Source organism: Thermobia domestica, chromosome 15 (assembly GCF_964235325.1).
Source record: "Thermobia domestica chromosome 15, izTheDome1.hap1.1, whole genome shotgun sequence".
NCBI classification, from domain to species: domain Eukaryota; kingdom Metazoa; phylum Arthropoda; class Insecta; order Zygentoma; family Lepismatidae; genus Thermobia; species Thermobia domestica.
The window spans coordinates 122,305,757-122,331,766 of NC_137468.1; the positions used below are offsets into that span (position 1 = coordinate 122,305,757).

At 36.7% G+C, this 26,010-nt stretch overlaps 1 protein-coding gene across 1 annotated transcript in view; it reads left to right on the forward strand.

Annotated features, from left to right (window-relative positions):
• The first annotated feature begins 9,680 nt into the window (after positions 1-9,680).
• ND-SGDH (NADH dehydrogenase (ubiquinone) SGDH subunit) overlaps positions 9,681-26,010 on the forward strand; it is a 97,254-nt gene continuing 80,924 nt past the window's right edge. The window contains exon 1 of the mRNA XM_081740104.1: positions 9,681-9,839. Within this exon, the coding sequence (XP_081596230.1) occupies positions 9,755-9,839 (85 nt within the window). The 5' untranslated portion in view covers positions 9,681-9,754. The remainder of the gene's footprint in view (positions 9,840-26,010) is intronic.

Below are 26,010 nucleotides of genomic sequence, written 5' to 3' on the forward strand. Positions count from 1 at the left end.
TGTTTTTTCGCATTGTGTCAAGGGAAATCGTACGGGTTAAAAGGATTTTAGTCTGAAAAAATTGGAGAGAATATCCTCCCCAAGATACTTTCATGGGAGTAAGGAATTAGTAAAAATATAGGATATACATTTTATAGCAAGTTTAAAAATATGGTTTGGGTATCCTATTTCTTTTCTGTTAATTATGTTCTTCAATATTCGAATTTTGATCATTCTCATGATATTTTCTGCTTTCAACGGAGTTCCATGAATATTATACCAAATGTTATTTACACTCTCCAAGAAACCATTTCTAAATATAATTCAGGTCCTAATGAATATTATTCACTAGGAAAGGGAAGTATTCCAATCCTCTCAACATGGAAACAGAAGGCAATTTCGCACTCTGGTCAGATCAAACATTTCCGCGTAACAAAACGAAGGTCCTCCTGTAAACACCTCTTCACCAAAAGTGTTATTATTAGTATCATAAATTTGTTGAAACAAACAATTTGAAGGGTTCGTCGATAATATCTTTGCTTTCTTTGTCCTTCGCCCGCCTACCAAACGAAGAGGTGAATTTTACAACATGACTGCTGTATAATAAGCGAGCGATTAGTAAAATGGTTAAAGTGTGTTTTTATCTGTATGTGTGTGTGTGTGTGAGAGAAAGAGAGAGAGAGAGAGAGAGAGAGAAGACAAAATTTTAGTTGCAAGATGACATACTTCAATTGCCGTTTTCGGTTCATATAGCAAAAAGAATACCGGCACCAGAGAATAAAGACAAGTGTAGTCTGTTCTGTTCTCTTCCGCCATCTCAACCAGAACTTTCAACTACAGCCTGTAGTCAGTGTAGACCTTACCCAGTTTTAAAATTGAATAGATGGTGGTGGTAGTTCGGTTTCTTGACCTTGTAAAAATCTTCCCTGTCTTTGATTTTGTTTGTCATCATTCCAGCCAGAAATGAAAAAAAATGAGAATTCCTCAGTTTACAGCAGGGGAAATTGGGGACAAGACATTAAGGATGATATTCCTGGAAGCTCATGTATCACGATTGTTTCATTCAATAGACAGATGACACTTTTCTATGAAGGCTTTTCAACATCTTTTCCCACAAATGGAAGTTTCCTTTTGCAATCTATATGACCACTGGCAATTTCAATCTTGGCCATACCTGCCACGTTTTCATTTTCGAGACATGAGACGAGACGAGACAATTCAGGAGACGTCCCGTCTCGTCTCGTGTCTCGTCTAAAAGGGTTATGTCTCGTCTCATTTGCGAGACGAGACGAGACACGAGAAATGTCTCGTCTCGTGGCAACACTAATTTTAAGGATAAGATCATATTTTTCCAGTAGTGGAGTTTCATTCCAAGATGGAAAGCATCTTAAGAAGTACTTTAAACGAGGGATCGATAAAGAGGCACGTAGAAGAAAGAAAGCTGCATGGACAGAAACTGAGGCGAGACGAGACAAAAAATATTCTAATTTCGATGTTTTGCTTAACAGGACATTGGTAAATGCTTCCTTTGTGAGAGCGGCGCCTAGAAGACAAGCATTATGGTTAGTTAGAAGATGTATTCCTGGGGCAGCTTCGTCAAATTTTTTAAATAATAGCTCGAACTTGGCTTCATCTGACCCAAGAAATCCAACTTCACAGTTTGAAAAATTTAAATGTAGACCAAGTGCAGATGCCTTATTTTTTCTTATTTTTCTGGACTAATATATAAGAAAACTATTTAGGAGGGAAATTTTGGGGATCTTTAAAAGGAAATCCCTCCGTTATTTCCCGCTATGAAGTAAATTGGTAAGTGTAATACGTGATCTGTAAGAAGAGTCCTTTGTTATTCAAATGAAGTAAAAATATCATCAGTAGTGCAAATACAACGTGAGTTATAGCTATTAAAGCGAGAATCAGTCATTACGTTGATAAATCACACTTTGTCGGCCATTTTCCAATATGGCGGCCAAACCCATCACTGGATTTTTCAGGACTTTTAGTATGTTGTTATATATACCTTTGCACAAGTATGTGCAATATTTCAGCTTGTAATGATTTTCTTTTGGGTTAGTGCAGAAGAAAACTAATAGGAAGAAGGGAAATTTTGGGGATTTTTATATAGAAATCCCTCCATTACTTCGTTCGTGTATAGTAAACCAGTGGTTCTCAAACTTGTTGTTACCGGGACCCACATTAAATAATAAAAAGTATGTTATGGCCCACCTACTTTTATCCAAATACACATTGACGTATTCTACGTAGTGGTATTATTTTTCAAAGCAATTAAATTTTGTAAATTATATATCTAGTTCAAGTTTCTTCAACCCTTTCGGGAACCCATGGTACAATTTGTACCATACGAGTGTTTCATGATACATTGCGTTATAACTCTCCTATTTGAGCTTTTTCGTCCGTTTCTTTTTCAAGTCCAGAGGCATTGTAGAAGACCTTCCGCACTTTCCTGCGTCGAGACATAGGAGGTGATGACGTCATAATTCTAAAATATATATTTTCTTTTATTATTTTTTGGCGGGTCTATGTTCATTACTTTTTGGCGGGCTTATTTTTGCACGTAGAATATTGAAATTTTGCACGAACATTCAGTCCGCAGAGTAGTATTTACCAGATTTTTTTCAGATTTCTGCGTTAAAACAGGGGGGATCCAGAGGGGCAAAAAGTTGAAAAAAGGGATATTTTTGCCAAAAATCCCTTTCTTCAGGATTTTCACGCCTTAGATACATGATGGTGACATGTGAATGGTACCGCCTGAAAGGCAGTTCTATTCTGAAGAGAATGATGGGCGAAACATGACCCTAGGGTAATTAGGGAAGTGTCGTGGATTTTTTTTATCAAAATATACTTCTGTATAAGGGAATTTTGGACATTTTCGGTATTTTTTTTTGCGGGGTTATTTTTGCACCTAGAAGATTGAAATTGTGCACAAACATTCAGCCCACCGAGGAGTATTTAACAGATCTTTTTTTCCAATTTATGTGTTAAAACAGGGGGATACAGAGGGGCTAAAAGTTGAAAAAGGGAAATTTTTACCAAAAAATCCCTTTCACGGGATTTTCTCGCCTTAGATACATGATGGAGACACTTGAATGGTAGCGCCTGAAAGACAGTTCTATTCTGAAGAGAATGATTGGCAGATTATAGTCCTAGGGTAAATAGAGATGTCTCAGGAAATTTTTTACCTGAGATCATGGTGTTTTACGGTAATTTGGGGCATTGTGGGGATTCTTGATAAAATTTCTCCCGTCCTTAGTATTCAAGATAGATACTTGAAATTTGGCACACTCATTCAGTATACCAAGTACTATTTATCAGATTGTTTTTGAGATCTCTACGTTCACACAGCGCCGTTTCAGAGGGGCCCAAATTATGAAGAAAATTCCCTCGAGATTTTCCCTTTGATATCACTTTTCCCTCTCCTGGTATATGGTATGAGCATGCAAGTGGTGCCATTTGAAAGCCAGCTCCATTCTGAAGAGAATGAGGTATGAACCATGATCCTAGGATAAATAGTGACGATGCAGTGGCTGCTTGACTTAAAGTCTAAAAAATACCTCAAAAACCCAGGATCCCATAAGGGTCAATTTATTTGGAGATGTTGCGATAACGTCGAGTGACGACGAGTGTTACAAAGTAGATCTCGATGCTTAAGCTTTAATAAATCAAAACTTAGTTGGTTTCTTTTATGCCTATCGTAAATATCTCAGTTTGAAACTAAATTGTGATGTAAACTTATGAATACAGTGGCCTCGTCGGTAAGAGAATATCAGAAGGTGACGATCCAGTAAGTGTAAAGTAAATTTCTTTCTCAATAACTGTATCATATAAAATTGAGCGATTGCGCAAAGAGAGATAAAGCTTTTCCATAGAAAGGCACAGAGGTAACACTACTCCCGACGCAATACCCTACCCCGTGACAGATTTTCACTGACCCACTATCTTCCCATCCTAACGCAGCATCTCTACTAACTGTATAACAGGGCAGGGCTCTGAGTAATAACTTACTCTTCAGCTCGTTAACAAACGCTTGCCATTTTTATTTTCTCAATAATACTTCACAATCAGGGCCGGATTTAGGGGAGGTGCACCCCCTTGTTGCACATATGCACTATCTAAAATGATAAGCTAGTAGTGAAAGTAAGACTTTCCGAAACTTTCTGCCATCATGTTTCCGTTTGGGGCTTAAAAGAAATAGAAGTTTTGCAAAAGCAATTGTTTAAGTCGATTTTCTGAGGGTTCAAGGAAAAGGATTCAGCAAGCAAAACAATATAACATTTGTCAAGTAGGGAAGAAAACAGAAGCCAGGAGGAGGGAAGAACAATTTTTCCTGCATATTACTTGTGACTCTCTTTAAAATACTCCCCTCCTAACCGTTCTATGCATCACCGTTGTCAGATGTAAAGAATATTGTCATATGCCACTTTAAAAAGTTTCAATAATACTGGTTATTTTGGTGGTTATGGTGCACCACCCTCAGAAAATCCTGGATCCATCCTTGTTCACAACAAATGTTTCTGCATCAAAACAAAATTTTCATGATTGAAAAGAAAAACTTATCGCGACCTACCAAAAAACGGCCAACAACACACCAATGGGTCGCGACCCACACTTTGAGAAACACTGTAGTAAACTGGTAAGTGTTATGCATGATTTATAAGCCTACTAATAAGTGATTCCATTTCAAATCGTCCAGGGTGGTCCACACAACTGTCTCAGATTTAGTTAATTTTTTAAAATAAGAAACTACATACAAAATTATTAGACCCATATTTTTCTTTTTTCTGAAAAAAATTTTTTCTTCGATATACAGCCTTCCAAAATTGCCCCCCTCCTCTCGGATTGCTCGGAAAACTGAAAAACATGTCAAATTAAAAGTTTTGTTGTAGACAAACGAGTGTACTTAGTAACGTAATCGCAATAGCAGGAAGAGTATAAAGATGTATGTTTCGTTGGAGGGCCAAAATTCGTCTATTGATCCAATAGGAATCGCGCAATTCACTCGCAATGTTGCCAACTTTGATGAAATTTTTACTAACTTCAAACATTTTTTTTTCTGTCCTCACGAGCAATATAAACCATCTGTTTCTAGCATCGAAATCTACTCCATAAGGTCTTTTGAAAATATAAAGGACTTACGTTTCTGATTATTACATTCCACGTTATAGCATGATGAAAAGCTGAAAATTTCATTAAGACGCCATGTTTGGACGCCATTTTCTCAAAAACCCCACCTTTTAAAAATCTGACATTTTAACATGTATTGGAGAAGTACCTAGGTATTTAATATCCGTTAACCGTTCATGCGGCTGCAGCCCCAACATTCGCAATTAATTATTGAAATTTCGATTTTTGTACTTGCAATGTAAATATTTCCTATGGACACTTATGTCCTATACACAAGGCGATTTGAAAGGCAGTATGAAAATTTTGAGAGATGAATCCTGACATCAAATCCAGTAGAAAAGTTCCTATAAATATGAGTCGAATTCCGCTTCGTTTTCGAGTTACAGGGTTTCCAACTCGGGACCCAAAATCGGTTCGGGACAATAGAAAATAAAATATATATTTCGCGTCAAATCAGAAACTGTGTTAAAACTTTGATAAAGTTCAGAAAGTTGATCTGTATCAATATGATGGTTTTTACGTGAGTTGCAATTCAGTTGGCAGTGTTGCCAACTTGCTAGAACTTTTATTTGTTTCCAAATGACACTACGTGGTTTTTATTTGATATTTGGTATTCATTAATGATTGCAAACATCACATGAAGCACAATTTTCCTTCACATCACTACTTACATTTATTTCATTAAAAGGTTTATCTTGTGCGTTATTCATAGTTTGTGTGATTCGGTGTCGTTAACATCATCCTAGTGTTCTCTGGAACCATGAAAATTGTTTACACTGGTAGCATGACATTGTAGTGCATTAGTTAAGTGTTTGTATGAATAACAATGGGGAAGTCCTATTACAGTAAGGGCCGTATTAAATGTGTTGATTATGCTAAAAGCCGTAAGATGATTGTACACAGAAAGTTCTAGACAAAAAAAATATCTTGCGGTAAAATATATGAATTGCGTACAGCGTGTCAGCCCAAACGTACTATTATGGGAGGATGATTATTTGTGTCTTGTACACAAAGCGATTTGAAAGGCAGTATGAAAGATTTTGAGATGTGAATCCTTCACCGTAGTCTAGGTTTCACCGATAACGGCCGTTTTAATGGGGGCAAATTCATGGTTAGCATGTTTACTGCCTGGTAAATGGTTTCCAAATCTACATTCAGAGGAACAAATTCTTTATCTTGCTGGTGCATAATTTCATATTTACATCTTTCGTGATCGCCAATATATCACATACATTCACGTTGTTCACGGTAAATATTCAAAACACCCTTTACACGAATAATCATCCTCTCCTAATACTACGTTTTGGCAGACGCGCAGTGCGCAATACATATATTTTACCGCAACATAAAATGTTTATCAATAATTCTTCTGTACACAATCTTATGCTGTTTAGAATCATCAACACATTTAATACGGTCCTTACTGTAATACACTGAGAAAAAAATTGTAGGTGGCGCACTTAAAAAGATAGGTTACATGCGTAATTCCTGTAATTTTTGGACAACGTACAGCAGAAGTATAACTGAAAATGCATGTTATATAATAATTTCTGTGTAAGTGTTCCATCTATACGGAATGGACGTATATAACATATAGCTGACGAAGGCAACATAAGTATATGCATGTGATATACGGGAAACTGTTAGATGTCAGACATCCTGCAACGGCATGATGTAACATCTAAGTGCAGTGCCTATGTAGCATACGGATAACGTATGCTCCATACTGATTTCTATAGTAAGCAAGAGGATACCGTATATTTGTACAATATACCGCTGTACGGAGAACGGATTTTTCTCTGTGTAGGACTTCCCCATTGTTATTCACACAAACACTGTAACTAGTGCACTACAATGTCATGTTACCAGTAAAGACAATTTTCATGGTTCCAGAGAACACTAGGACGATGTTCACGACACCGAATCTCGTAATAAACTGTTTTGTGGTTGCAGCAGAACTTCTTGATTAAGTTCGAACTTGATGCGTGGAGTTACGAGAGGTTTTGCAATAATGAAAAATATTTTTATTCTTCTTCTTCTTTTTATTATTATTATTATTATTATTATTATTATTATTATTATTATTATTATTATTATTATTATTATTATTATTATAACAACTTACACAGACGTAGTTTTTATTCGACATTTTGGTTTTACTAATGATGGCAAACATCAAGTGAAACTTACACGTAATGTTGCAAACTATAAATAACGCACGAGATAAACCTTTTAATGAAATACATGCAAGTTTTCGAAAACTGTGGTGATAACTGTGATGTTTGCAATCATGAATGAATACCAAATATCAAATAAAAACCACGTAGTGTCATTTGGAAACAAATAAAAGTTCTAGCAAGTTGGCAACACTGCCAACTGAATTGCAACTCACGTAAAAATCATCATATTGATACAGATCAACTTTCTGAACTTTATCAAAGTTTTAACACAGTTTCTGATTTGACGCGAAACATATATTTTATTTTCTATTGTCCCGAACCGATTTTGGGTCCCGAGTTGGAAACCCTGTAACTCGAAAACGAAGCGGAATTCGACTCATATTTATAGGAACTTTTCTACTGGATTTGATGTCAGGATTCATCTCTCAAAATTTTCATACTACCTTTCAAATCGCCTTGTGTATAGGACATAAGTGTCCATAGGAAATATTTACATTGCAAGTACAAAAATCGAAATTTCAATAATTAATTGCGAATGTTAGGGGCTGCAGCCGCATGAACGGTTAACGAATATTAAATACTTAGGTACTTCTCCAATACATGTTAAAATGTCAGATTTTTAAAAGGTGGGGTTTTTGAGAAAATGGCGTCCAAACATGGCGTCTTAATGAAATTTTCAGCTTTTCATCATGCTATAACGTGGAATGTAATAATCAGAAACGTAAGTCCTTTATATTTTCAAGAGACCTTATGGAGTAGATTTCGATGTTAGAAACAGATGGTTTATATTGCTCGTGAGGACAGAAAAAAAATGTTTGAAGTTAGTAAAAATTTCATCAAAGTTGGCAACATTGCGCGATTCCTATTGGATCAATAGACGAATTTTGGCCCTCCAACGAAACATACAACTTTATACTCTTCCTGCTATTGCGATTACACTCGTTTCTCTACAACAAAACTTTTAATTTGACATGTTTTTTAGTTTTTCGAGCAATCCGAGAGGAGGGGGCTATTTTGGAAGGCTGTATATCGAAGGAATTTTTTTTCAGCAAAAAGAAAAAATATGGGTCTAATAATATTGCATGTAGATCCCATATAAAAAAAATAAATGAAATCTGAGACTATGATGGGGATCAATTGTGGTTTGCCTGGACAATTTGAAATGGAATTGGCCACCTTGTTCACAACAAATGTTTCTGCATCAAAACAAAATATTCATGATTGAAAAGAAAAACTTATCGCGACAAACCAAAAAAACGGCCAACAACACACCAATGGGTCGCGACCCACACTTTGAGAAACACTGTAGTAAACTGGTAAATGCTATGCATGATTTATAAGCCTACTAATTTATTATTCGAATGAAGTAAAACATAAATAGTGCACATACAATGTTAGCTGTAGTTATTAAGTGAGAACCAGTTATTAGTTTTTAAAAACCACCAATACGGTGGCCAAACCCGTCACACGGATATTTCCGGACTTCTAGTACGTTGTTATATACACCTTCTCAAAGGTATGTATAAAATTTCAGCTTGTTTTGATTTTTTCTGGGTTTACCCCCTTTTTTTTTTTTGGCTAATTTGACTGGACAACTTTCTATTTGAACACTATTCTTTCCACAGCCCCGATTGCTTTTTCAAAATAGATCTTAAATTGAGATCTAGATAGGGGTTACCGGAAGGATGTTATAAATAGAGGATCTGCCCATATGTATCTTCATCCTATTAAATCGATGAAGCCAAAAAACAACCGAGCATGGACACGTCTGATTGGCTTCTCTCGTTTCTTCCATCCTCTGATTGGCTACTTTCCTTTCCGCCATGATTGTTGGCTCAAAACATTGCGATCCTATTGGGCGGAGTGGGCAGAGTAGGGGTGGCGAAAGTGTGACGTATGGCTTCAAGATTTTATAAGATCCTTGGTTACCATTATAATAAGTTCTTGATTCTTAGAAGAAGAAGAACAGAAGAAGAAGATATCTTTGTTAAAATTTTGGTGGGTTCGACAGTGTCCGTTAGGCGAGTGCCTTGTATGGTGGTACTCTATGAGGAAGAGAGTTGAGTGGGATCTCCTATACACCTACGTTACACTTACACTCTCTTTTACATTTACACGTACATACATCCTCTTCTTTTTCTACTCTTTGTTCTTCTTTCATTTTACACTTCTCACTTTCCTCTAACTTTTTGCCCTGTTCAAATTGGCTGTCAGCCCTCTTTCACTGTCTGATTCCCCCCCCCCCGGATTTTGACCTCTTCCTGACTTTGACTTTTTCCCTATTATGTCATTTCTTCCCAATTGTGTCCTGTATTTTATTCAATTTCGTTTCTGAATCATAAATCCTCCGTAGAGGTACAAATTTGACCATTTGGAAATCGTAGCACACACGTCTAGCAAGTTGGTGCACCTACCTATTTGACCGATAATGGTCTACGACAAGACAAGACAAGAAAATGGTGGTGTGGAGTTCTTTAAATTTATTGCCGAAGAGGCTGTCGCTTTTAAGTCAGCCTTTAACGAAAACATTATTAGGAAAAGGTAAGAATACACATCTCTCAAAGGATATTTGGACAAACAGGTCAAATTTAGACGCACCACTCGAATTATTTGTTGAAAGATAATTTCACTAATTTCTTTGGCCCCTGAAAATTGTCTCCTTGCAAGACAATACCCAACTTCGCAAAGGTTCTAAAACACAGGTTCCCTCCATATAGGTTAGTAGCTAGGTCAGTAACTTTCGATACCAAAGTTTAATATTCATAGTATTGTTGAGGGAGCGTGAGCGAGTGAGGGCGGGTAAGAGCCATGTAGGGGACATTGTCTGTGTATATTACAGTCAGGGGCGGATCCAGAGGGGGGCAATCGACCTCCCCGCGCCAGGAGAGGAAACTTTCTTATTTTATATATATAAATAAAACTCATCCCAAAGTTTGGAGCCCTTAACGGTAGCAGTATGACAACCCCCCCCCAGATGTCAGTCCTGGATCCGCCCCTGATTACAGTTGAATGGAAAAGGAGCCCTGTGTTCTGAAACGCCATCCACTTGACATAGATAATGTTCAACGGGGTCACGAGAAGTAATTATTGAAAAATTACAGTATGTTCACGATTTACGCGATAGACCTTGGACATGCCATAAAAATGGCAAGGTTCTAGTATGCAGGTCCCTTTTCCCATTTAGCTGTAAGAAAGACAAAACAACGTGCCTTGCGGGACTCGAATGCACCACACCTTCACTCGCTCACGCTTGCTCGGCAATATTATGTGAATTAAATATTGAACTTTGGTACAGAAAAGAGCTAACCTAGCTACTAATCTATATGGGGGACCTGTATTCTAGAACCTTTTCCATAAAAATTGCAGTATAAGAATCAGAAACTTGTGGTAAGTGCCCACAAAAAAGTATGAATACAGGAATAACCGAGTGAGGGCAGGACGATCAGAGAGCATTGTAAATTAGCTCCTTTTAGCGGGAATATACTTTTTTCTCAGTGCACTAAAACGTAGATCATAGAAGGTAACGGATAATTGTGAATTTGTTTCGATACAGATTTAAGTGAGAGGTCATAATTTATTGCATATTTACTTCTTTTCGTGGAGGTGAACGTTAGGTAACTCCCGCCAACTTTTCAACCTGATAGATTACAGTATTTATCTGAGGTTGGTCATCCACTAGGTTTTCGACCGCTTTTTTTTTTTTTTTTTTTTTTTTTTTTTTTTTTGAAAAGAATGTTACAAATTCGTTAATTTCTCTTAGTATCAAGGTCACCCATGTGGTTTCAACTATAGTTTCAAATTTTGCTGTAACTAATGTAAAAATTCTATTGAGTTTTTCGATATTTCCAAGTACAATTTCCTCTTAGGGAGCCGAGAGCCCTCCCTGATGGGCGCGCTTGATAGTATTATGTTAAGCTGCGTACAAGTTCACATTACGGGGGGAGGGGCCTTAGTGTACGTGTACGATAAGATTAGCGGTGTTCTGCGAAATCCACTAACCAATTTTTGCTAGGGTTACCAAACTCACGAATACTATCCAACCGAGCCAGAGAAGGAACGCAGCAGGGAATAGACATAACAGCGAAGGTAGGTATATACATAAACGAAGATTGCGCAAAACATTGTATATGTTATAAAATTACTTATCTTACGTGTTGAATTATGTATGTGACAGTTACTAAAAGCGTTATAGGTAATATCGCGATATACTTTCATTACTTGCATATTTTCTGTTTCAAAGTAACATGACACCGGCAATGTTATAGAACACAGGTCCCCGTTCTTATTGAACTGTGATAAAGGCAGAATGCACCGTGTCCTGCGGAGCTCTAACCCACGTTCATTAGTTGACGCTCGCTCGGCAATGCTATGTGGATTACATATTAAACTATGGTACAGAGAGAAACACCACTTGAATTAATTGTTAAAAGATAATTTCACTAATCCTACCTACTGCCTACTAACCCATATGAGCAGCATGTGTTCTTACCACTCCCCATACAACAATAAATTATGTAGGCTATTATTCCGGTTTGGGAGCCGAGGTTTTTAACCGACTTTTTTGCGGTATTCTATTCACATTTGGTTATGTCAGATTAATAACATTCAAGTCAGACAGTATTGCCGAGCGTGCGTCTTGAGTAAAGGCGGTTTAGAACCACGAAGGGCACGTCGTTTTCTGTCTTCGTTAGTGTTGGCCCCCATTACTAAACAATTACCATTATCTATATCATGCAACAGTTTTTCCTTCTTTTTTGTATTTTGTACTTCAGAATAAAAGTATTGCCTACAATGTATATGAAAGTTATCACTTAACTGTGAAATTTAAAGAATGTACAGAACCACCCAAAACGAAGGTCTTGATTTGCAGCCTTCAATCGTATTATATAAATGTAAATGTTTCTCTAATGTTTTATTTTAATGTTATTTTGTTTCAGTACGAGGGTGTGGAATATTTTGAAGTGAAAATACTACATACAATTTTGATAGTTATTTGTGTGTTTTTCTAAATGTACTTACTTTGTGCATAACACATTTAAAAAATCTTATTATATAAAGTGGTTAATATTCTGGGACTCATAATGTAAATATATGAAGAATTAAAATTGTTTCAAATATCTTTTAGAAATTCATGATTAATTTTCGAGATTTAATTTCTAATTAAATGAGATTTTGTGTTGTAGAAAGCGAAACAAAGTCTGCTTTATCAATGTAAAGGAGAATTTTGAAATAATCCCAAAATTTCCCATGGGAAAAAGCGAAGCAGACAAAACCGAGTTTTTCGTAAAAATAAATAAATAAATAAGATTTAAAAAAAAATTAAGAATCCTTGCATCTCTATTGCTAACCGATTCCATTCGTAAGGAAATGGTCCTGATGAGATTTTCAAAAAGATGTGCACTATATTCTCGTGTTTCAATGTTGTTTTTCTAGTACACACACTGTATTTCTATTCCATTTACCTTCATATAACACACGTTCATTACGTTTCACTAAAAATGACTCATTTCTCCTGTAAAATTTCTGTTTTTTGGTTAGAGTGCACTTGAGCAGAACAAACGATCTTGAATGTCTTTTTGTTGCTGCCTCAATCCTGCAAATATAAAATCTCCAGTCTTATTTACTTGCAAAATATAGCTGAGCGAGCGAAGGGGGTAGAAGCCCGGCAGGGCTATGGTTTAGTTATGGTTGCATAACGGGGTTACAAAAACCATAACCGGGTTAGTTACAATTTTTATAAATGTTTTGCTCAAAGTGCACTTTCGTTTTTTTTTAATACCTCTTTTGGCCCCCCGCAGTTAGAATTAACCGAAATCCCAATATATTTCGGGTACTTGTGCATTAACCTTCCAAAATCACGTTATACATTTTTTTTTTTCATAGATTCTACACATCTATGTGTGCTTAAACTGGGACAGTGCCTTGTCTTTCCACGCAGAGTATTCAGTTTTACTTGCAAATTCTTCCCAAATATGGCGATTCTAAGCGTGAGTTGCAATCTGTGGGTAAATTACGAATTTGGTCGCCCGTTTCTAGCAAAAGTTTGAAAATTTACCGGAAAGAAATTAATAAACTGCACATTTGAGTGCTTGATAATATGTACGGAAACAGAAAGTTGTGTTTATTATTGTTACAAGCGTTTATGAACATTTAACTATTTGGCAAGCGGGTGAAGAATTTGGCGCAAGGTTATCGCATGGTAAATACATTAATGAAACTGGAACCTGTTATGCACAGATTCGCCCATGAAGTAGCTAGGAACCACACAGCATACAAGAAGAAGCTGAAGACAATGTGGTAACTCATGACACAGTTATAGAAATGTGTGTTAAGAGATCCACATAATTGCGAAATTTACGTTAGAAAGGTGTCATGTGGAATGTTCTAGAACGCAGGACCCCCCATATAGGTTAGTAGTTGGGTTGTATCCGTTCTTTACCAAAGTTTAATACTTATTTCACATTGTATTGCCGTGCGAGCATCAGTGAGTGAAGGTGGGTTAGAGCCAGCATTGCACTCTCTTTATTACAGTTACATGGAAATTAGGACCTGTGTTCTAGAACCTTCCTTGTGTGAGTTCAAACAAATAACACATCGATAAAGCAATAAGCACTCTAAGAGTGCTTGTGTCTGATGAAGAGGACGTTAGGTCCTTGAAACTGTGACATTGTAAGTATAGTTTTTAATATATTTCATTCTGCTCTGGTCAGAACTGTGTTTTATTTGTTACTCTACTTATCCAGAGCCATGGAGTTTGTTCATTACGATAAAGCAATAATAATGCCTATTTACTGAACAGAAACACACAGCACAAATGTGATTTTCGGCATTGTAGCCTTCTCAAAAATACCTTTATGTTCTGTCTTTTTCTTCATTACGTTTGTCATTCCGTCGTCAGTGTTTTATAGCCCATAAGTTTATTATGGCTTATTTCTGGGACTTTCACAAAAATTCGCACTACAGTAAGAATGAAACTAATCATTGTTTCATTACAATACAACGTGTTACTTTAAAAGACTGAAAAAAATAACCTTTGTATGGGACGCTCAAATATCACCTAATTTTGTAAATGCAGCTCTTCCTAGGCATTAACAGTGAGAGACTAAAAAGCACAATGTTTGCAAGTATTATTTTAGTCCAGTCATTAGGTACATTTTGGATTTGGCAGGATTATAAACATGCCAAGTTTGTGACCTTGAGGTACACCGTTCGCTTCGCCATTTGCAAAATAGAGGCAGAGGTAGCACTAGGCATAGAACTCCATTTCTCCAGATATTTTTCTTTAATATTGAAAGTTGAAGAGGAGAGGATTCGCAATGTCCATTTCCTACAAAGTTATTTAGAAATTTTAAGAATGTCACGGATTTAGCTTATCTTCGAAAGAGTTCCTCCATAGTCTAATGCCTAGAGCGCTCGTCTTTGGTGCGCGTGGTCATGGGTTCAATCCCCACTGGGAGCATAATGCCTCAGATTCAAAACTGTGTAGCTGTTTTGAATCCCACTTTAAGTCGTAGGTCTTGTCTCTATTATAAGCCTCAGTGATAAAAAGGGACGCTAAGCACCCTAGCAAATCAACTAAATGGACCAATACTTACCGGAAAGCACCAACTCCTAGTGATAATCCTGAAGGTTTCTGAATTTTTAACAAGAGGAATTCTACATATCATTGCGGAATTCTCCGAAAAAAAAAAAAAAAGAAAGAAAGAAAGAAAAGGGGAATGAGTGAGTAGTTAGCTTTTGCGTTTCTATCACGAAGTCCGGGATTCAATCTCGCATCTGACAATTCTAACAAAAGTTTTTCTTAATTCCATCTGTAAATGTAGAGATAGTGCGTGTACTGTGAGTCGTGGGTGACTTCCTTATTGCTGGGCCGCGGTGGCTCAATGGGAGAGCGTTCGCCTCTAGTTCATGAGGTCCTTGGTTCGATGTCTGCTTTACTGATGAACTTCAAGCTCCCCTAAATAAAAATTAGGAATTTTTACAAAAAGTAGACATTAGTAAGAAAAACTCATCCCAAAATACTTGTCTAAATCCGCCAATGATTATCAGTATAAAATAGTCTTAAGGTTGTATCCGAAAGATTATTGCGGAATATACAAACAAAACGAAATATTAGTTACGCCTGTGCTTATAAATTTCAAGCTTCTCCCAAATAAAAATTAGGATTTTTAGGAAAAAAAAAAAGCATTTATCAGAGAAACACCTGCCTTCCAAAATACTTTTCTAAGTCCGCTACTGATTATTTGTATAAAATGGTGTTCACGGTTATATCAGGAAGATTATTGCTAAATCATTGAACAGTATAATAGAAACGTGGAAGTACCCTCTGACGGATATACTGAAAAACGTATGTTCAACTTATGTGGTAGATGCTAAAATACTATGCTCTAAATAATGAAACATGGATGACTAGAAATGATCTAGAGATGAAAAGAAAAATGTCGGTGTTAAAGTTAAATAGCTTCGAAAATTACCCCCCTATATTAGTCTGGAGGAAATCCATCGAAACTAAGAATTTCAGTATGTCTAATGTTTCTAGGTGGCTTTTACCTAATTTGAGGGTGCTGAATCTGAATCTGCCGAGTGTACAAATGTACACCTTGAGCATTTTGAGTAATTCAAGATGGCGGTCAATATGGCGGCTGTAAAAGTGATAGAAATCTTTTTGTATATTTTATCAAGATGCGTATCAAATTATATGTTTTTGGGTTGCAGATTCCAATAATAATGTCAAAAATGTTATGAAATTGATACAAATAGAGATATTCAATATGGCGGCCGTAAAATTGACAAGAATATTTTTAGAGTATTGTATCGACATGGGTATCGAATTATATGTTTTTCGGGGTTGCAGATTTCAATAGTTACTTCAAAAATCTTATGACATTGATAGAAATCAATATATTCAATATTGAATATTCAGATTCGCGACCCTCGAGCTAGGTACATACTTAGAATAGTATCTGATACACTGAAATTTTGGATTGGGTGTTGATGCTTTCTCCGTCACCGCAACTCACCTTGTTTGCGCTCCAGAACATTTTTTCCACATTTTGGGCTTCTCTGTGTTTATTAACAAAACCATTCCTTTCTGAGTGCAAAAGAAAACAAACAACAAGTTTAAGTTTGAAGATTTTCTTATATTTTTTTTCCTGGACGTTTTCTTAATCAAGAATTATGTTGCTGGCCACATTAATGCGAAATATATACATTTACAATACAAATTACCGATGTTTCTGTGTTACTCCGCAACAAAATAATAAATATCACAGATCAGTCACTTGTCAGTCTTCGTAAGAAGAAGTATCCATGATTTCGTCTTCTAGATTCCTAGTATTTTGACGTGTGAAGATATTCTGGCATCGTTTAGAGGCTTCACAAGTGCAGAAGTCAGTGCAGCTATTATGGTTTGCCACACAACCAGAACGTCCTTTACACATGTTTTCAGAAGAACAGCCGCAACTCACCATCTTCAAGATGTCTTTCGGTGCCATCACAGTTCCCGGTAGTACAGTAACTGGTTCCAATGTTCTGTTCAGCTCATCACGATACCACCCAAAATGTATCGGATCCATGTCTGGTGGGTCTGGTTTATTTGCTTGTTTCCAAATACAAGCCTGGAAATGAGTTCTTTTTACATTTTCAGAGAATGCCTCCGTAGTTGGTGGTAAGCTCTTCAATTTCGGCATATGTACGGCAGCCTTCTTTGACAATTTCTGCAGCCAGACATCTCTTCTGACATCAGACATTGTAGGGCCAGTTATCCTACTACCATAGCAAGAAGCTATAAACTCACTTGCCTCCTGAATCACATCTTCAAGTAGTGATGTCTTATTTCCAAGCTTTTGAAGCTCCTTCCCACTTTGTAGTACTTTCATTGCCTTCTGCTTTCCAATGCCATAAAGAGTAGGAACTGTATTGCAGCCAAAAAGAAAATGAAGTGCTATTAAGTTTGAAACAATATCACGGTGTTTGGACACAGACAATCCAATGTCAATAACTCCTCTCTGACTTTGATTTGCCTCCATAAAAATGTTACAAGTAAGTTTTTGTGTGTGGTAGTGGTGCATCAGGAGGAGAAGAACATCCTTGTCATCACTAATTACATTTATTGTACAATTTCTGTCCAGCTGATTGGCTACCATCACTACTTGTGTGATAATTATGACATCAGCCTCTTCGTGAGTGTTTTTCATATCTGGACGTTCCTTGATACAATCAGCAGTTATTTCTGTTGTAACATTTTCTGGTCCAGTGATGAATAGGCTTTTGGTGGAATGTGATGGCAACGCTTCTGTCATTAGATACTTGCAGATCAGCTGCATTAGTTGTACCTTATTCTTCGTAACATTCAGCACAACTTGTTGGGAGGGCAAGGACCAAACACAAAAACTTGTAACATTTTTATGGAGGCAACTCAAAATCAGAGAGGAGTTATTGACGTTGGATTGTCTGTGTCCAAACACCGTGATATTGTGTCAAACTTACTAGCACTTCATTCTCTTTTTGGCTGCAATGCAGTTCCTACTCATTATGGCATTGGAAAGCAGAAGGCAATGAAAGTACTACAAAGTGGGAAGGAGCTTCAAAAGCTTGGAAATAAGACATCACTACTTGAAGATGTGATTCAGGAGGCAAGTGAGTTTATAGCTTCTTGCTATGGTAGTAGGATAACTGGCCCTACAATGTCTAATGTCAGAAGAGATGTCTGGCTGCAGAAATTGTCAAAGAAGGCTGCCGTACATATGCCGAAATTGAAGAGCTTACCACCAACTACGGAGGCATTCTCTGAAAATGTAAAAAGAACTCATTTCCAGGCTTGTATTTGGAAACAAGTAGATAAACCAGACCCACCAGACATGGATCCGACACATTTTGGGTGGTATCGTGATGAGCTGAACAAAACATTGGAACCAGTTACTGTACCACCGGGATCTCTGATGGTACCGAAAGACATCTTGAAGATGGTGAGTTGCGGCTATTCTTCTGAAAACATGTGTAAAGGACGTTATGGCTGTGTGGCAAATCATAATAGCTGCACTGACTTCTGCACTTGTGAAGCCTCTAAACGATGTCAGAATATCTTCACACGTCAAAATACTAGGAATCTAGAAGACGGAAACATGGATACTTCTTCTGACGAAGACATCCAGGAAAAAAAGTATAAGAAAATCTTCAAACCTAAGCTTGTGTTGTTTGTTTTCTTTTGCACTCAGAAAGGAATGGTTTTGTAAATAAATATAGAGAAGCCCAAAATGTGGGGAAAAAATGTTCCGTAGCGCAAACAAGGTGAGTTGCGGTGAGGGAGAAAGCATCAACACCCAATGTCCCAAAATTTCAGTGTATCAGATATTGTTCTAAGTATGTACCTAGAGGGTCGCGAATCTGAATATTCAATATTGAATATATTGATTTCTATCAATGTCATAAGACTTTTGAAGTAACTTATGAAATCTGCAACCCAAAAAACATATAATTTGATACCCATGTCGATACAATACTTCAAAACTATACTTGTCAATTTTACGGCCGCCATATTGGGCACCATATTGAATATCTCTATTTGTATCAATTTTATAACATTTTTGATATTATTATTGGAATTTGCAACCCAAAAAACATAATTTGATACGCATCTTGATAAAATATACAAAAATATTCCTATCACTTTTACAGCCGTCATATTGGCCGCCATCTTGAATTATTCAAAATGCTCAAGGTGTACATTTGTACACCCGGCAGATTCTGATTCAGCACCCTCAAATGAGGTGAAAACCGCTGAAAAACATTTGACATACTGAAATTTTTGGTTTGGTCCAAAAGTAGGGTTTTTCCTCCAGACTATATGGGTTAGTAGCTAGGTTGTACCAAAGTTCAATATTCACGTGGTATTGCCGAGCGAGCGGTAGCCAGTGAAGGTGGCTTGGAGACCCGCAGGGCACGTTGTTTTCTGTCTTTATTACAGCTAAATGGGAAGGGTGACCTGTGTTCTAGAACCTTGCCATTGCCCTCAAATACTACATACTTTATGTTTACTTTAATTCATAAATCGTAAATCGTATTCCAGAGCGAAATATGGCAAGGGTATATTGTAAGAAAGCTATTCAGATAGAAAAATCATGATATAAGCCAAAATTTCAATCCCCCCCGCAAATAAACTGCTTTTTATGTACAGAAAAATCGATTAAAAAAGCCGGCTTTTTTGCATCTCTAGTTAGAAATTATGGTGGTTCCGACAGAAATTATTCTACTATTATTTACAACATTCCATCTTTCAAGTATCGATACATATAGAACTAAGCGAACTTCCTATAGTATCAATTCTAAATGTAACAAAACTTAAAACGCATTAGGCGTAAAGTGGGTGGTGTTATGCAACAACCATTAAACACACAACGAGTCAGTTTTGAGGAAATCGCAGTTACAGGTTTCTCAACCCCATAAAATATTACCGAGTGTAGGTTGACTGTTCTTTTCATAGATGACAGACCGATCGCAAACGCGTTACCAGGATTTTCTTAGTGTGTTGCTTACATATGTTCGAACCCTCCAGCAGAGTTAACTTATTTTTTTAAATTTTGTAAATGTTTCATGAGGGGGTAAGACCCCATGACCGCCGATTACAGATTAACGTACAGAACCGAAAATTAACGTACAGTGGAAACTTCAGAACTATGTACTTGAAAGGAAACAGCAGAAAACGAAACGAAATAAATATTTTACAACTAAGTGAAAAGTAATGCGGTGTACAGTATAAAATTCAGCTGCGTACTTCATGAATAAAAATGCTTTTGTTCACTGCTGTAACCGGAACAAAATTTTATGTTCCATAAATAATATCCAAACTGTATCTTTATTCCTTCTGACCCATGCGTGCACCTCAAACTCCTCTTCAAACATGGTTTTGAAAAACCAGTTAAAAAAACCCAGCCCAGTGGGTTTTATTGGGTCAAATTGCGTTTTATAGGCCAAAATTGGGTTTTATTAAATTTTTTACGTATATGTAAAGCTATGTTCCTACCTAACATATCATTTAAGCATATATGTTTTACTATACACATGAAACTATGGAGATCCCTTGTGGGACCGCGATAGTTCACGTCTGGCTCGGGTTCCTAGTTCAATTCCAGCTTCCGCCAAGTGCGTTTTATGATGGACAAACATGTATGCATGGGTTTTCTCGGGGTTCTCTCGTTCTCTACCACTTTTGTCATGCCACCATTGTTATCCATATCATCACAGTCTGCCTTAGCCCTGGTGCATAATCATGAAACATTGAACCAAACTTAGAAATAAAAAAAAAAAAAAGAAAAAAATAATGTCCAAGAAATCCGTGAAATCCCATACGTGTTTCGTGGGACACTTTGATCAATTGACACGCTTTTATTTCGATTTCTAGAAGGACGAAGTGCAGAATTTCCTACAGTAACAAGGAGGTGGATAATTTTATGTAACACAGAATAGGAAGAAAATAACCTCTACACTTATGATTCAAATCCCTGAGCCAACCGCGTGTTTCACTCAAAACACGCCAGGCAAATACTGGGATAGTGCCTCAAGTTCAGAAGCCAACGATAAAAAATAGCTTTATTCAATGGTTGTTTTTCCAAAAGAAATAAAGTATTTTTTATTAAGAACTGAAATGTTGGAAATGGATTTTTTTTTCTCATTTTCATTTGCCAATTTGGTTTCTTACAATAGATTTTACGATTAAAGAAATTTTGTAACGTACAATAAATGTACTGTACTTCACACATTCCACGATACGGAAGAAGAATCGCATCAGATACGCATTGACCACAATCTTCTTGCCACATGGTTAATTTCACGATCTGATTGCCGTTAGTGTTGAGAAGATAGTAGTGAATCTTTAGTAATTTCCTTTTTTCAAGTGAAGCGTTCTCAATTTGTAAATAACTGACACATAGATAAAGACATTTTATCTGTTTATATTAATACCCAAGTATGTAACAAAAACAAAAGAAATGGAGCCGCATTACTTTTGATTCCATACTAGCTAAAATGCCCGTTCTCTGTATGGGAACGATTAGGTGTAAGGAAAATGTTTGAGCCTCCTCTTCCCCTTAGGATACACATACCAATGAAAATGTAGTAAGGTATTCTATTTCTGGCATGAATTTTTAACCCCCTTCCTCATGCCCTTTAAGTAAAGTTATATATATATATATATCTCAGCTTGAGGTAGGTACTATGTTGTAAAACTCATTTGAATCTTTTAAACCGTTTTCCGTGACGCGATCACAATCAATAGACATCGTCGATTTAAATGTGAAGAAAGAAATTATAGAAAACACCCTCTTTCGTCCCTTAAAGTTGAAATTTTCAGAAACAGGAAGTGACGTGTCCCCTTATTTTTAGTGAGGTATTTATATACCAAATTTCATCTTCCTAACTTGACGTGTCCGTTACATGCTGCATTGTTTTACATGAATTTTGAACTTCCTCTCCTTCTTCTCTGAGGATGCGCCCTTGAATCAAAGTAATATACGTAAAATTCCAGCTCAGGATAGGTACTAACTATTGTATGTTTGAAAATTCATTTCAAACTGCTTAACCGTTTCCCCGTGTGATGCAATCAAAAACAACAAGTAGAATCACTTTCAAATTATAGAAAATGCTCCCGTTTCCCACTTAAAATGGAAACTCTCAAAACCGCTGGGACACTGCCCCACTTGCTTTTAATGGGAAGTTTACATTTAAAAATGTCAACTTCCTAACTTGACATAATCGTGAGGTACTAGGATTTCCGCATAATCTCGACCAATAGAACAGGCATTTTAATCAAAATAACCTGATTAAAAATCTAGTTCGAGGTATGTGGTAACAGGCAAAAATTCATTCCAAACGGTTTAACTGTTTTCCCGTGTTGCGCGCACAAGAAGATTCTTTTCATTTTTATATAACAGATTACAGTTGAACAATGTATGAGGGTATCTGGGTTTGTTCCATTGTGTAAACAGGGTATCGGGTTTGATCTCTGAACGTCCTTGTACTGATTCGTGGAAGAAAACAGACTCTTGGACTGGATGATGCAAAACCCACAAGTAAACATTAATCTACTAAGAACAAAAATGGTGAAAATCGGGATTCGAACCATATACTATTGGCATTAAGTTTACACCGTGTTCGTGGTAACTCCCGTATTCACATCAGCTGATCGTTACCAATAGTGGTTACCCAGTTTACGATCAGAAGTTCGGGGAACGTTGGGTGCGATATATATTTCTACTCCATACATTCCATGAAGGATAATACCAACCTGTAGCACAGCGGAAACTGTAAACACAACAAAATATACATAATCACAATACTTATCCTCTAACACCGAATATTATTATGTATTATGCACACTATAATATTTTTATTATGATTTTTATGTATGAATGAACACTCACAAAACATATATTTAATATTTATATTTCAAACCTTTTAATTATTATAGACACATCAAATTTTACAGACACTAAATTACTTTTCAGAATATCGCAATTGGCCCCATATAGCGCTGACGACCGAAGACCGACGTATCCGTGTGCGTATTTACGGTAATGAAAGTCGAACAGCCGAAGACTTAGGCACTGTTCACTGGAGATTGAAAATTTCCATGTCACAATGTTTGTAAAAGAAAATTGAAGTAGAACAAGATTGTGTGCTCTGTTTTCTACTGTGGCTAGAATCCCACTCATCGCGCCCTGTGTGAGTTACTCTCTTGTCGCACAATGGACGCGTATGAATACACTAGAACGGAAGATAGTTGCCACAAAGCACTTAGTTTTTAGGTAGTTGCTTCACAGATAAAAATTGATTAATTATCACATTATTGAAAACATATTAACCACATTTAAACACATGCCAATATAAATAATCAATATTTTGCACAAAATATGCAAATTATAGCATATAGTCCAGTGCTGCCTTTTAACCTCGCAATTCAGCTTGCGTGGGTGGAGGAAACCAAGCTGAGCAGAATTTTTCTTCCATATTAGGCCATACGAAGAGAGTAGTGGGCGAGCAACCACACACACACATAGAAAAACTTGTGAGCGAGAAACTTGGCAGCATTGTGATTCCAAGAATTTTGTCTCGGTGCGCACTGATTCTAAGAAATACTCTCCCATATAGGAGGGTTTTTTTAAAGGATACATAACGATTACGTTATAAGTATTACAGCGAATTTGATCAAGTACAGACAAAATTCATTATGAATGATTCCCAAACCTTTTTCGCTTTAAGTAGTGTTCTGTTCTGGTGGTAAATACATATTTTAAGCCAATTTTGTAACTAGACATACGCTAGGAAGTACGACTAAAGAAAGTGATTATAATCGTATTAAAATTATTATTTCAATCCAAGTTTTGAAGTATATTTTGTGAGGTGGACTTTTTTTGTGTGTGTGTTTTACCCAGAGAAACCCACGGGGGAATCTTGGGCTGGGGAAAATTCCAACAACCCTGTCTTCAAAGGACACCAAAGATTCTCAACGGTTCGCGTAAAGGATGTACAAAAGTATAGAAATGGTTCACAGTTAAATGCTTCCAGTGACCACTATCTAACGACGAATAACCTTTCCAACAAACTGTAATAATGGTTGAATTTATTTTAATATGCCTCGAAATTATATCTAATAGTTTGTTTGAATTTCCCTCATCTGAACACTCACTCACAAATATACCAGGGTTTTCTTGGAAATTCCGCCAACATTTGACATGACCACCATCACACAGTACGAACCAACCACCTACAACACAGCACCTGAAAGACCGAAGACTATGACAGATTACGTCATATCATATCCGTAATACCCCGCTCAAATAAAGAGCATCAACATTGCGACATCACGTACGACGTGACGTGATACCAGCAACTAACATAATGGAAGAGGTAAGTTACCGAAACCAGAGCCGAAAGAACAAATAACTAAATCGAAATAATGAATGAAATGGCCAAAGTAAAGAGTTGCCCTTAACCTAACCAAATTAGGCTATAGTTATGAAAAAAAGTGTGAATTCCGGCTCCCCGTAATTAGAATTTATCCCGGGATTTTACCTCTTATATGCAGACTATAATAAGGTAGGAAGGCATTACGCGAGCAGACTTTTCTACTAAATTTTGACACAGTTACAGGTTAGGTTAGAGCTTTGTGTTTCTTTTAACAGAACATGCATTAAATGGGGAGCTCCAGGGTAAATTCATGTCAAGTGGTCCAGGAAAGGAATAAATCGTTGCTTGGCATTTTTAAAAAATCTGAGTTTTGATGTGCAGTGACCATGTTAGTGCTAAACAGCCTTATTTTAATTTTAGGGACTTCAGGTTTAGAGTGGTAGCTATATTTGTTTTCAAAGATGCGCCATTTGGTGGTGTTGTAAGGGGTTATCGAAGAAAACCAAAATGGTCAGCAAATTGTAAGCTACAAGATTATGTGTTAGCCATTATCGTCCATGAAGTATAGCAGGGTGGAAAGTAAGTTTGGAAAAGTAGGTCATTGACGTTAAAAGCTCCGAGTTGAGCAGAGAACTTTTGCATGTTAAGTCAAATGATGAGGAAGGTGAGGTTTTCTGGATAATGAGGTCTAATATAAAAAAGTGCTCATTCACTAAGTTTCAACCCTTAGACGTGTCCGCCTTTTTTATATTATCAAAATTTCAGAACAGTGCGTACTTCACAGGTATATATCTCTGGTAGGGAACGTGATAAAAATATGTAATTCCTCTCCATGATAGGTCTATATTACATTATTAAATACCCAAAATTAGGACTTTCCGATATGACTACAAGTATATTTATTATTACCACAAAATGATACCTATAAATAACCATAGGCGGAAGTACGGGTGAGTTTATTGTATAGATATCATAAGTCAATAGGCAGTGGATGAATAACTCTCAGACTGGTTAAGTAAGACATACAGGAACAATGCTGGGTTCGTACCATTTAAACGGTGTGTTCCACAAAAAGTTTGAATATTGCATCTCACTACTGAAGAGTGATAATGTGACACCGACCAGTCGCTGTTGTATGCTTACACGGGAGGGTCCCAGAAGTTGTCGCTAAAATCTGTTCGCCACATAGCACATCTGATAGAGCATCATGAGAAATGAAAATGAGCATAATTGAAGGTGCTATGGACCAGAAGGATAGGAGCTACGAGGCTCCAAAATTTGAATATCCAAAAAATTATATCATGGAATTATGTACGTTTAAAGTAAATATCTTGAAAACCGTTAAAGCAATCAAAACAAAAATTGCACAATATAATGAAAACACAATGCCCTATCGAAAACCATAAACAGTGCTGCCAACTCAGCATAAAATATTTTGTTTGAAATAGCACTATATACAAGTGTGCACAGATTTGAAGTGCACTATTATCACTAAACAAAACAGTAAAGTGTAGTGGCACAATGTTGCACACAATTGGAGCTACGTGTACTGAAAATGTACAAGGGAGAAGTATTATATGTAGCAACAGATGGTAATAAAGGAATCTGGTTCTCATACTACGAACTTAATTCAAATGCATAACAAGATAGTATAACATAACAAAATGTCAGCAGTGTCACAAAATATTGATGCATTTGAAAAACGAAATTGAGTGATGCCATTTTTACGTCCTGTGTCAGCTTCGAATCTATGTAGGAGTGTAAAGTGGGATCCGAATCACTATGAAAGAGAAAGATTACAATGAAATGT